General features: G+C 36.9%; 1 protein-coding gene across 1 annotated transcript in view; it reads right to left on the bottom strand.

Moving 5' to 3' along the window:
- The window catches only part of EMILIN2 (elastin microfibril interfacer 2), a 47777-nt gene that overhangs the window by 9636 nt on the left and 24115 nt on the right, over positions 1 to 14026 (bottom strand). The window contains exons 3-6 of the mRNA XM_075828359.1: positions 8093 to 8262; positions 5483 to 7348; positions 2779 to 3219; positions 2096 to 2125 (exon numbers count right to left, since the gene is read on the bottom strand). Coding sequence (XP_075684474.1) covers positions 2096 to 2125; positions 2779 to 3219; positions 5483 to 7348; positions 8093 to 8262 — 2507 coding nt within the window. The remainder of the gene's footprint in view (positions 1 to 2095; positions 2126 to 2778; positions 3220 to 5482; positions 7349 to 8092; positions 8263 to 14026) is intronic.

Below are 14026 nucleotides of genomic sequence, written 5' to 3'. Positions count from 1 at the left end.
GTTCATATTTATCATATTTGCAGTACAGTTCTCAACATGCATACATATGGCTGAGAAAACTAGATATTCCTAAAACGATTATTGAAGATCTATGGGTTTTCATAATAAATAAAAAGATAAAATAATAAATTGAATCTAGAATATCAAGTGTAATATGACCGTTAACATCAATCTGCAGTATGATCACGAGTTCTAACAAGATAAAAGTTGGCAGGGATGGATTCTTTGGAGCAGTGGTGCCCCAGAATAAAGGACACTGTGCTCAAGTCCTGAAACTTTCTTATCAAGGAAGTCATGTCTTTCACATGTGCGCCTCAGTATCCAAATCTTTTAGCATTTTCCTGCAAGTCAGCTATTTTTAGCTATTCTTTCTCTCTCTTATTTTCTTTTCGTTGCCATAATCTTATCATTGTATTCTTCCCCCTCACCCCTTCTTACTTTGTTTTTATCCCACATTTATTCATTTCCTGTAGCTCATATACATATAGAGATTGTCACCATTCACAGCCTATTTAAATGTTGGCGGAATTCTTTATTATTATCTTTATATGTTCTTCATTGACTGGATTACTCTGTATAGTAATGCATCTTTATTTCAACCTTTTATTGACATGTATGTTTTAGCAAAAAAGAAAACCTCATAAGAGGGAAAGGGAGAGATCTTGAGCAAAGTATTAGTTTATGTTTCACAGTTCATGGTCCTTCAAGAAATTTCAATTACCAAGCAAAGTTATAAAATTAAAAAATGAAAAAAAAACTTTCAATATGAGGAAGAAGTAAAATCGGGAAATGCTAAATCCCATGTTTTTGCAGATTCATCATTGAGCTTTATTTGAATGCTACAGTTTAGACAAATTTCTCAGCTATTCTCGGAGAAATGCTCTGCTTAATATTGGGTGACAACTTACACATGAGACTACTGAGACAAGCTTTTTGGTTGGCTCTGAATGTAAAGTTAAATAAATATACAACTATGTGGTCACTGAAAGGTTGAATGATGTTAAACATTACGAGGAGATGAATTGTTTTCTTTTAGTTGGTGTAAGTTTCACCACAGAGAATAGTTAGTAAAGAGTAGATGGCGGCCAAGGTTATGTCGATTTAATGCAAGTGTGTGAGACAACCACTACATGTATGTGCACTTTTAACATTTAATGTTCTGTACATGGTTTTAGACTTCCTTTACTTGACATAGAAAGAATGACACCCATATAGCACTAGCACCTAGTTTTTTGTTTGTTATTTTTATATAAGGTAGCAGGGTGGCTCAGTGGTTAGCGCTGTCACATTGCATCACTGTGGTCCTGGTATTGAATATGATGAAGGTCGACATCTGCCTGGAGTTTGTATGTTCTCCATGTGTTTGCAAGAGATTCCTCTGGTTTCTCCAGTTTTATCCCATATTCCAAAAACATACTGGTTTCATTGGCTTCTTTCCTAAAATTGGCTTTAGTGTGTACAGTATGTGTGTCTGAGACAGGGAAATTATTGTGAGCCCCATTGGGGACAGGGATTGATATGACTGGTGACAATCTCTATACAGCTCTGTGAAACAAGTTGGCACGATATAAGCAAAGGAAAATAAATACATTGTGCTCTGGTTACTAGTGATATTGAATTGTAGCAATCCCGAACATTACCGTCATCTATGAGAAGACATGAGGAAACCAACTGCCAATTGTTAATCTCCCCATTGATCACAGTCAAAGGCCACAAAAGAAGATCAAAAGGACTGAATTTCAACAAAGGCTATATTAGAAAACATCAATGCCCACCATGAATAAAAACTAGTGAAAAAGTCGAGCAACTACCCATAGTAATCATACAGATTTCAGTTTTGATTTCACCGGAGACTAGAAAATGTAAAAAGTGATCCAATTGGCATCAACTGATTCCGTTTTGTCGTTGCTAATTTTTATGCATAAGGCTCATAGGTTTCAGTCATATTTATGTTATTCCTGAGAATTTATTCAAAATATATCAAATCAGAAAGGCGATAGAGAGAATATACAAAGGTGACCCTATTGTATAGACCAGTAGATTTGTGAATTTAAAACATTTCCATTTAATTCAGATATATTATAACATTTGTTACCTTTTGCATCTTTTGCTGGCTTGGGATAACCTGTAGGAGAAAGCAGTTTTGTGGATAGAGTAAATTTCCTGTTAATTGGTTACCATTCTTTAAAAAGTTTATAGCTATGTGTCATGTACTATAGAGAGGACCCTATTTATGGCAATGTATATGAACACTGAGGTTTTTCTCAGTCATTAAACAATTAAATCATTGAGTCATTCTTTAAAATTCCAGTTGAGACTATTTTTTCTACTCTCAAACAACAAAGTTCTCCATGTTACCAATATATATATTTGTATAAATAGGGTCTTTGAGAACTGGTTCAGCAAAGAAAGTAAACAATCTGAACATGTGGGCCTTACATTATTTTGGAATTTCAATTGTCGAAACACTATTTATATCTGAAGAGAGGAAAAAGAGAAAAAAGTGATACAGATGCCTGTTTATGAACTACAGTGTGTAAGAAAATCCATTTGTATGTCTATATACAGGGGTATGGCTATATACAAACTGCAGTACAATATGAGCAGGGCCAGCAAACCTTGGCAAAAGCCAGGACTCACTGGGCTTGGGGTACCCACATACAATTGGAGTTGACCCTCAGTATGAGAACACACTGGTGAGCCTGTAGAGGCCTAAATATGGTGGGGACTAGATAGATAGATAGATTAGATACAACTTTATTTTGAAATTTGACTTGCCTGGTGCTCCAGCAAAACCTTTTGACATTTGCATATCTTGCTCTCCATCAGCACCTTGTGGCCTTGCTGATCCAGTCTGTACCATTCTACCAGGAGGGCCAGCTTGACCTTGCTCCATAATGACTCCATTGCGGCCAGGACCAAGGGGTATAACGATGGACCCTGAAGAGGTAGGTGACTCTGGTTTAGTTGGTTGTTGCTTTGGCTTTGTGCTGGTAGGATCTAGAGGTAGTTGTGGTTGTCCCGGCTGGGATGGTGCCTTTGGATCAGCCGGATACTGAGGTTCTTGAGGTTGTGCAGGTTCTTTAGGAATTGAAGGTATCATGGGTACCTGTGGGTATATTGGTTCTTGTGGAACTTGGGGGTATTTTGGCCTGTCTGTGGTTTTTGGTGGCAGTGGAGGTATAACCAAAATTGGTATTGTATGTTTTGGCTCTGACCCTAAATGAGAAAAGAAGAAATAATATATATTTGATATATATTTGTTGTAGACTATTCAGAAAACTGTATTATATTCCCATTAAAAGGAAATCTGCAGATACAAATCTTGCAAACAATTAGGCCATGAAAATCTGATTTTTTTTATACATTTTCTTTATATCCTATTTAATCTTCACAAGTATAACAAACTACAAGCATCTTTCATTTACATTGCATTTACACAAAAGGAATAAAGGGTGTGAGTTGAAAATAAAAATATTTCATTAGCTATGTCTTCTGTTCTATGTCAGCTGTGCTTTTGGAATTAAAACAAAAATGAATTCCATAAGAATTGTATCATCAAACAATATAAAAATAAATAAATAGAAAGACTGGACAATGAAAGGCTACGAAATAACAATATGCCAGAATAGTTATTGACTATACAATTTTTTTCTTCTATATTTTGCAGTATTCCATAAATTATATTAAAATACTTATGGTCTATCTCATGGAATATTGACTCTTTAAAGGGTTGTATGAGATTAGAAAACAAGGTTGTTTTCTTTCAGAAACAGTGTCACATTTGTCCATTGGCTGTGTCTGGTATTGCATCTCAAGCCTATTCATGTGAATAAAGCCGAGATGCAATACCAGGCACAGCCCATAGACAAGTGTGGTACTGTTTCTGGTAAAAGCAGCCATGTTTTCTAATCTCATACAACCTCTTTAAAGAGGCTCTGTCACCACATTATAAGTGTCCTATCTCCTACATAAGGAGATGGGCGCTGTAATGTAGGTGACAGTAATGCTTTTTATTTAAAAAAAACGATCTTTTTTCACAACGTTAGGAGCGATTTTGGTTTATGCTAATGAGCTTTCTTAATGCCCAAGTGGGCGTACTTTTACTTTCGACCAAGTCGGCGTTGTACAGAGGAGTGCATGACGCTGACCAATCGGCATCATGCACTCCTTTCCATTCATTTACACTGCACTAGCGATATAGATATATCGCTATGTGCAGCCTCATACACAAGCCCTAACATTACTACAGTGTCCTGATAATGAATACACATGACCATCCAGCCTGGACGTCATGTGTACTCAGAATCCTGACACTTCTGACTCTTTTTTGTGAGATTTACAGCAACGGATACAAAATCTCGCGAGATCACGGAGCTAAACGAGATTTCGTTTCACTTGCCGGAATCTCACAAAAAAGATTCAGAAGTGTCAGGATTCTGAGTACACATGACGTCCAGGCTGGATTTCATGTGTATTCATTATCAGGACACTGTAGTAATGTTAGGGCTTGTGTATGAGGCTGCACATAGTGATATATCTATATCGCTAGTGCAGTGTAAATGAATGGAGAGGAGTGCATGATGCCGATTGGTCAGCGTCATACACTCCTCTGTACAACGCCCACTGGGTCGAAAGTAAAAGTACGCCCACTTGGGCATTAAGAAAGCTCATTAGCATAAACCAAAATCGCTCCTAACTTTGTGAAAAAAGATCGTTTTTTTAAATAAAAAGCATTACTGTCACCTACATTACAGCGCCCATCTCCTTATATAGGAGATAGGGCACTTATAATGTGGTGACAGAGTCTCTTTAACTCTAAATAAACTATTCCTTTGCTAAAGAAAACATTACATTAGTGGTAAACTTTAATGTAAACATATTAGGTTGAAAATATTAAAAATATAAAATGTCGCATGGGTTGAAAATGAAAATGGATGCAAAAGGAATCATATACTAAATCTCTGAAGTGCTTTTATATTTATTTTTTTTAAACATTTTTGTTTTAACCTCTAGCAAGAAAGCCAGTGTTTAATGCACAACTGTGAAATACAATTCTATAACACGTATATGAAAAATAACCGGCATGCAGTACATCATTTCTAATAGAGTAGAGTTGGCTTTTATCATAGGCAGTTTTCATTGGAAAAATAAAGTGCATATTTAAAATATAAAATCTAATTTTGCAAAAATAATAAAAATCAGCAATGTGCAATGACCTAAAAATCAAACTGTCAGACTAATTAGAATTCCAAAATTTACAGATGTGATTTTGCTCTCCCTGCCTCCCTTGCTCTCCCCCGCTGATTGACAATTTTTTTTTCCTATGATGCACAGTAATTGGGAGAAAAGAGTCAATCAGTGGATGCAGTGGAAGGGGCGGCAGGAGGTGCATGAATATTTTAACATACTTGGTATTATATTTCTCAACCCAGAATTTAAATAAGATGGTCATTATTTTGTAAGACATTTTATTTCCTACCTTCTCCAGGTTTGCTCTTGACAAGATCTTGTAAATCAGTCGTTATTTTGGTGACCTGTGTTTGGAACACCTGGACAGAATTCTTCAGGCCATAAATGTCATTGGAATGCGATTTCATTGTCCCATTGATCTTGTTTATACAGTTCCATAAACTGGTTACATGTTTGTTAAGCCCATCTTTAATCCTTTGCAGGCTGCCAGAGATAGTGTCCAGCTTTCCACATACATTTTCCAACTTAGAAACTCTGGCATCAACATTAGAAAGCTCATTTCTAATTCCCTGAGAATTTTCGGGGCACTTTCCTTTGTCAGCAGTTAGTTCGCGCTTCAGGACTTCAAAATTGTCTTGGAGATTGTTACAACAGTTACCATTTGTAGACACATCTGAGGTAGATTTAAAAAGTTTTTGGACAACATCAACTTTTGCTGAAAGACCCAGATGGGTGTCCCTGACAGTAGAGTTCATGTCTTGTACCTGGTCTTTCAATGAACCAAACTTATCATTTAATAAATCAACACTGTCTTCAATTCTGTATAGATCAAATTTGACCATACCCAGCTCCGTTTTCAATCCTTCTAAATCTAAAGTCTTGTTTTGCAGTAACTCAAATTTTTCATCCATTGTATCAGTTAGGGATTTGAAAAGAAGAGCATTATCAAGCTGAGTCTGAACCAAAACGTCATAATTATTCTTGTAGCCATTAATGTTGCTCAAAGAACCTTCCTTGCCAAGTAAAGCATTTTTTAATTCATTGTCCAACTTTTGCACCACATCCTTCAATTCATTGACCTCATTAATAACAGAAGGGGTAATGGAGCTGCTGGAATCAGCAGGATGATGGTCAATGGTAGCATCAACCAACCTATTCTCCAATAATTGGAGTTTATCGTCAATTAGATTGTTCATATTTTCAAAACTACTGTTAATTAAACCTCTTAAGGTGTCTTCAATATAGAAGCAATGCTCCTCTACATTTCTTTCTGTGATGTTTATCTTGAACTCTATATCATTCAATTTTTCATTCCAAGACTGGTCTGGCTTTAAGGTGCTCAAACGCTGTACCTCATTATCTAATCGAGCATTAAGAGCCACTAGGGCTTCCGCATTTTTTTCAACTTTTTGACCCAAGTTCTTCAATGTGGTGTCAATATCATTTCTGCAACAATTCGTACCACTGTTTGGTGAACTTAGTATTTCAGATCTCAACTTGTTTATTTCATCACGAAGTTCAGTCTCCTTTTCGAGAACAAAATCTTTGACTTCAGGGCAGCTATTCTCATTGTCTTCACATTGTTGTTTAACATTATTCAGTTTATACTCGCAAGAGTTTTTGAGATCAGCCATTTTTCTGTCCATTCCCTCAAGCATCTCATTTCTTAGAGCTTCCAATTTATCATCTACATTAGAATCAGGTGCCGTTGCTGTTGGTTGACTGGACATTTCTTCAATATTAATCAAGCGTTCCTCATACAAATTAATTTTTCTGGTTAATTCTTCAATTTGATCAGTTTTCTTTCCAAGTTCTTCACGGGCACTTGTTAATTCAGACACTAGATCTTTTAATCCATCCTCTTTCTCAGCACTTCCAGAGAACCCTGGTAAGTAGTATTCTGTCTTGCCACCAGTGGCACTGGCTGGCGGTGTTAAGTTGTTGAGCCAAGTATTTAAAAATTTACTGGCATCTTCTTGAACAGTATTCTTTACGTTTTCATTTACACCGGACAAAGAGGTTTGCAAGTCAATGACCGTTTGTGTAAGTCTGAGCATTTCTTCTTCAAGAGTCTGAATCTTTTTCTCCTGTGCTTCATTTAGTTCTTGGAAGTCTCTCTTAGAATCTAAAGGTTTTTGCTGTTGCCCATTTGGTTCTATGGTGATATAATAAACAGTGATACATTAGTTTAGTCATAGCATCATTACCATCTACAAGTGTCAACTAAAATGAGCATTTATACTGAAGGCTATAATGCGAGGCTATAAGTTCTGTTCTGTTCCGGCGCCCTTAACTATCATATTTTGTGGGTAGTACAGAATTACTGGGAAATCAATTTCCCTGCAGGAGCCGTCAACAGCAGCTTGCAGAGGCCATTTATGGAAAATATTATCTTAGCTACAGGATACAAAAATAAAACATAACTACTCATGGGGGTTACAGGGGAGTAGACCGCTTTGTATTTTAGTCCTAAACACTTAGGCTGGGTTCACACAGAGTTTTATGCAGGCGGAAAACCTGCCTCAAAATTCCGTTTGGAATTGAGAGCCATTGAGTGCCGCGGGCATAAAACGCAGCGAAATACGCTTTCTCTGCCTCCCATTGATGTCAATGAGAGGTCAGAGGCGTAATCGCGTGAAGATAGGGCATGTTCCTTCTTTCTCATGCGAGCCGGTTTTACCGCTCGCGGGAGAAAACCGCCTCTGCCTCCCATTGAAATCAATGGGAGGCGTTTGCGGACGTTTTTTGGCGAGCTTTGCAGCGCGGTTTCCGCGTCAAAAAACTCTGTGTGAACATACCCTTACTGTAATGGTACCAATCAGCATTTCTCAATTGCATGTATGTTACGAGAAGCATATTTACCACTAAACATTTTTGTACATTATAAAACAATTCTCACCTCTGTCTTTCCCCCCACTTGGTTGAGAAGCGTATATAGGGGTCTGTTTGGCCTTATCGGTAGGGCCCTCCTTGCAATCTTCCCCCTTAAACCCAGGGCAGCACCTCCATTCCAGCTCAGTAACACTTTTGTAGGATGTTACATACCTAGGTCTAAAGCCAACCTTATAGCTGTAAAGGAACGGAACATACAATACTCAAAGTTAAATACGTCACGCTGAAATTAACAATTTATATACCGGTTAGTAGCAAGATCAATGCATCATACAATTTCTATACCTGAAGAAAATGTTCTTAAAGAACAGTCTCATTGTATCCATCTGAATAGTAATAGATAACAGTCTCATAGAGTCATACATTTCCGCTTCGCTAATGCTCCAAGTTATTAAATAGTTAAAAGATACTCAAATGTACCTTGAAAATTGCATGCCTCAACAGGTCCAAATGTGGGATTACCAAGTCACAAATTTGAGATTGTGTGCCTCTCAAATCTATTAAAAATATTTAAGCCTCCCACCCCTTAAAAACACCCGTCTTTAAAGCACTAGCATCAAATGAAATGCGGTATTCTGATATAATAACAAGTTAAGTTATAAAGTAGGGTACTCGGTTGTCATGTATTGAATTCTTATTCATACATAAAAGACCATGCAATATTCATGAATGAGGTCTGCAGATTTTATCACTATGGATATTACTCTTCATCAGGTATAGATTATGCATTTGGAGTGCAGCATGAATACTTTTACACATGTGCAACTGAAATACTGGCAACTCTAGAAGATATAGTTGGAGAAATATATGGAGTAGTTGAGTATCAAACAATAAACTGGTAATATCCATATAATGAATGAATATTAAATCATCTCACAAGTATCACAAGGAACATGTTATTCCCCTCTACTATTACATCACCAATCAAAACCACTTCCTGACAAGTCATCCTGTTTTAAAAACTGTTCCCTCACTCATGCCAATACTAGTTTGTACATTACTGTAACAACTGACAGGAAATGTTTGTATCACTTCTTAGAATATATTGTATACATAGTCCGTTTTTTTTGTTTGTTCTGCAGAAAAGAATATCAACTGTTATGAATTATACTATATAATATAGCCATCCCGGATAACACATGGTTCGATAAAATTGTATCAATGATTGAAATGTCAGCAAATAAATCTGGTGACCGGAAAGTCAGGATAACCTAAAGCTTTAAACCCATCTTTAAAAACAGTTAACGTACCTTATATTACTACCTACACATGGTCTAGTGGTGTATCCAAACATTATTTAATATATAAAGAAGCATCGATAGAGCCTGAAGAGATTTGGCCCATCGGCACTATGATATGAGCAACCAAATCTTTTCTTCTTTGGCCATTTATCAGAAAACATAGTTGCAACACCAAGTGATAAAACCTAGACCGTTTCTAGGTTCTGTCTTCCAACTGTCTATGTATATGGATGAGCAAAGTCCAAATCATAATATAATCTTTACCGAATGCCAATATTAGTAAGAGATAAGCAAACATAGGCAGTGTAATCCATATATGTCCTAAAAGTAGAATAATAAAGCTAATAAAGGCCCCCAGGTCTGCCTCTAGTTAATGCCTGCTAGACCATGCCAGAGGCATGGCTTAGCAGATGCCTGTCCGTTTTACATGAACAGGCAGTAATACACTGCAATACAGAAGTATTGCAGTGTATTATAAAAGTGATTGGATGATCGCATAGTGAAGTCCCCTAGTGGGACTAGTAAAAATATTTTTAAAAAAAGTTTAATGAACAATTAAGTGAAAACAAAAATGAAAAACCAACTTTTTACCCTATACAAAATGCTTTATTATTATTTTTAAAAAAAACACTAGAAAAATGTACACATATTTGGTATTGCCATGTCCGTAACGACCCCAACTATAAAGTTCTTACATTATTTAATACGCTCGGCGAACGCCGCAAAAAATGAAATAAAAAACAATGCAAGAATTGTTCTGTGAATCCTGCCTTAAAAAAATGTGATCAAAAAGTCCAAAATGGTAGCAATAAAAACTACAAGTAGTCTTGCAAAAAAAAAGAAAGAAGCCCTCATACAACTGCATCGTCGGAAAAATAAAAACGTAACGGCTCTTCAAATATGGAGACACAGAAACAAATAGTTTTGAATAAAAAAAGGGTTTTTACTGTGTAAAAGTAGTAAAACATACAAAATCGATATAAGGTATCGTTGCAATCGTAATAACCCGCTGAATAAAGTTATTGTGTTATTTATACTACACGGTAAATGGCGTAAAATTAGGGCGCAAAAAAAGAGTGGCGAAATTACAGGGTTTTTTTCTATTCCTTCCCCAAAAAAAGTTAATAAAATGTAAATCAATAAATTATATGTACCCCAAAATGGTGCTAATAAAAAATAAAACTTGTCCCGCAAAGAACAAGACCTTATACAGCTATGTCGATACAAAAAAAAAAAAATTTAGAGCTCTTTGAATGCGACAATGGAAAAACATAAAAAAAAGCTTGGTCATTAAAGGGAAGGTGTCATGATTTTTCTTTTTTATTATTATATTGATTTTAATATGATATTAACATAAATTTTATTTATTTGTGTGCTCATGTTCTACTTTTTACTGTGTTTTTACTTTTACTTCTCGATGGGGGCTGCCATTTATTTTCATCTCTGTATGTGTCGATTACCGACACATACAGAGATGGAATACGGCACATACAACCCCATAGAGAATGCGAACGGGAGCCGTTCCATTCTCTGAAGCGTATGCTGTCTGTGTGGGAACGGAGCATGCGCCGCTCCCGCACAGACCAAAACGAATCTCGTTCGCAGAGCGAAATCCGGCGCCATTATCATGTGGACTGGAAGCCGCTGGCGGACAGTAAAATGACGGCTTCCAGCCATATGTTCCAGGAAGCGAAGGTGCAAGGAATAGGAGTGTAGACCAGCGGAGGCGGCGGCAGGAGCAGGTAATTTATGTTCGTGTATGTGATGTGTGTATTATGTTCGTGTCATACTGTCTGCTGAGCCCTGTATTAAATCCTCCTACACTGTGCAGTCGCTCAGAAAATGGCGGCACAGAGTGTAGGAGGTTTGAAAATTCAAAACCCTCCTTCTCCTGGCACTAGCGTCATACACTCCTCTCCATTCATTTACACAGCAGCGATGTGCAGCCACATACACAGAGATTAACGTTAATCAAGTGTCTTGATAATGAATACACATGACTATCCAGCCTGGACGTCATGTGTATTCAGAATCCTGACACTTCTGTCTCTTTTCTTTGAGATTTCCAGCAAGGGAAACGAAATCTCGTTTACCTCCGTAATCTCGCGAGATTACGCGTGGCTTGCTGGAATCTCACAGGAAAAATTCAGAAGTGTCAGGATTCTGAATATACATGACGTCCAGGCTGGATTTCATGTGTATTCATTATCAGGACACTTGATTAACGTTAATCTCTGTGTATGTGGCTGCACATCGCTGCTGTGTAAATGAATGGAGAGGAGTGTATGACGCTGACTGGTCACTGATTGGTCAGTGTCATACATGTAAACACGCCCAGTTAAAAACACAATACACGCCTAGTTGGACAAAACGAAAAAAAAACGCCCAATTGTCCATTTCAAAGCTCATTTGCATATATATATATAAAATAGCTCATAACTTGGCCAAAAATGAAAGTTTTTAAAAAAACAAACAAAACGTTACTGTTATCTACATTGCAGCGCTGATCACATGCAATAGGAGATAGGGATTTGAGAAACTGGTGACAGAGCCTCTTTAAAAGTGGGTGGACAAACAAAAACACAAATTGTGATCAACTCCAAGCACGGATTACACAAGAATGGGTTGCCATCAGTCAGGATTTTTCCCAGAAGCGGATATCCAGCATGCCAGGGCGAATTACAGAAGTCTTGAAAAAGAAGAGTCAATACTAAAAATATTGAGTATTTGCCTAAACTTCATGTACTTGTCAATAAAAGTCAAAAATTAATGAAATGCTTATAATTGTACTTCAATATACCATAAAAACATATGACTAAAAGATTTAAGAACACTGAAGCAGCAAACTTTGTGAAAACCAAAATTTGTGTCAGTCTCAAAACTTTTGGCAGGACAGTACATGCTGATTAAATGCAAAATAAATAAATATAAAAAGGGCAAGGTTATCAACTATCAGTGTCTATAATAAAAAAAATCAATGTGTCAGTGACTTGTTTTAAGCCCATGGTATTTGTGCAGGTTTTCCAATTTAACAATAAAAAAATTTGATTGGGATTTTTTGATAAGTTGTCCAGAAAAGTAAAGAAAAAAATTAAATCCAAAACAAAATATTATGCATTTACTATTCAAGGTATGAGGAGGCATGAAATGGGATGGGAGGAAAAATGTTTGACTGTCAATACAGGTATCGAATATCTAAGAAGTACTGAAGTAAGGGCAAAACAAATGAAATATAAATGTCTGATCAGGGGACCCTTTGATGTTAAATTAGCAGATGGACAAAGGATGTATTGTTGCACTTACGTATGTGGCTATCTACATTTGGTCAACCCCTTTCCCCTGATCTTCATCGTATCATTAGGTAATGAAGGGGGTCAGTGGATCAATATGACAAAAGCACTTGAGTTCAGTATTTTTCTTGCTTTTCTGCAGTTTAAATATCTTCGGGCCATGATTATAACAAGGAGTTATTAGTTGAAGGCATCCCCTTTATTACAGTAACTGGTTGCTCTTGTTAAACCTTTGTCTTTTTTCATACTCAAGAACTATGTCATTACTGAGAATTTGACCCAAAAAAAAACCTAGCAACAGAGACTAGAATGTATTGGACCTGAAGTTGTTAGCTATTCTACAGTTAGAAGAATCCAATACAAAAAGGATATATTGAAAATGGACCACTAATTAGATAAAAGCTTTTTGCTCCGAAAGTTCCCTAGAAAACAGGAATATTTATGTAAGCTGAGGAATTAACCAGTATACACCCCAAGTGCCAGGGACACAAAATATTCCATTGAACATGATCTTGGCATACAACAAATAGACAGACACGGCAAAGTAGAACTCCTCAGATTTTTGTTGCAGGATAATTGTAGCATTAGAAATGTCAACACACACAGTCGAAGGTAAATCACCTACTCTCAATGGCAGAAGTCTTGCATAGGTGTGTCTGGAATATAGTGGCAATGTGGAAGTGCCTCTACAATCTTAATAAAGGTGCAGACGTACCTTGACTTATTCAAGCTAGAGCAGTTCGTTCAACGATGTGGTGGGAAGCGTGTGACGGTAAACTACCCATTTAATAAGTCATTATGACATAACTAAACAAATACCAGCTCCTTTGATGAAACTTCATACAAGTTGTAAAAAAGAATAATATACGAAATCCGCAACGAGGAAATATACAGCAGAATGCTCCAGACTCCCAAAACTCCACTTAATAAAGCAAAACTAAAATGTAAATTAATACTTGTGGGCTCGTAGTTCCATAAATACATTAATGTTAGAAACCTTCTACACAGTTTTATTGCTCTGGTACTTGGTGGCAACCCGCATATCTAATGCAGTCCCTGGCTACCAACTTTTTTCATGGGTGTTTTCCCCTGGTGATGTGTTACACACCTGATGGACTTGTCAAAGAGTCTTCCCAGACAACCAATTTTTTTTCTATAGTGTTTGTGGTCCCCTAAGGGAAGTAACCCAGATTATCCCCTTATTTTAATACCTTTATTTTGATTCTAGTCCCAGGCCTAATAGACCAGCCATGATCCCTTTTTCCTCTTGTTCCTTCCTTGCCCCCTCTGTTTTTTTTCCCCCTTTCTGTTCTTTGTATCAGCATCATTACTGTTGGTCCTACGTTCATGGACATTTATTCTGATTCTAGTCCTGGGTCTCGATAGGCCAGCCGGGCTTCATTTTTATGT

This window comes from Rhinoderma darwinii, chromosome 5 (genome assembly GCF_050947455.1).
Source record: "Rhinoderma darwinii isolate aRhiDar2 chromosome 5, aRhiDar2.hap1, whole genome shotgun sequence".
In the NCBI taxonomy this organism is placed as follows: domain Eukaryota; kingdom Metazoa; phylum Chordata; class Amphibia; order Anura; family Rhinodermatidae; genus Rhinoderma; species Rhinoderma darwinii.
The sequence above is the reverse complement of the archived record's forward strand: the minus strand, read 5'-3'. Positions and strand labels throughout refer to the sequence as shown.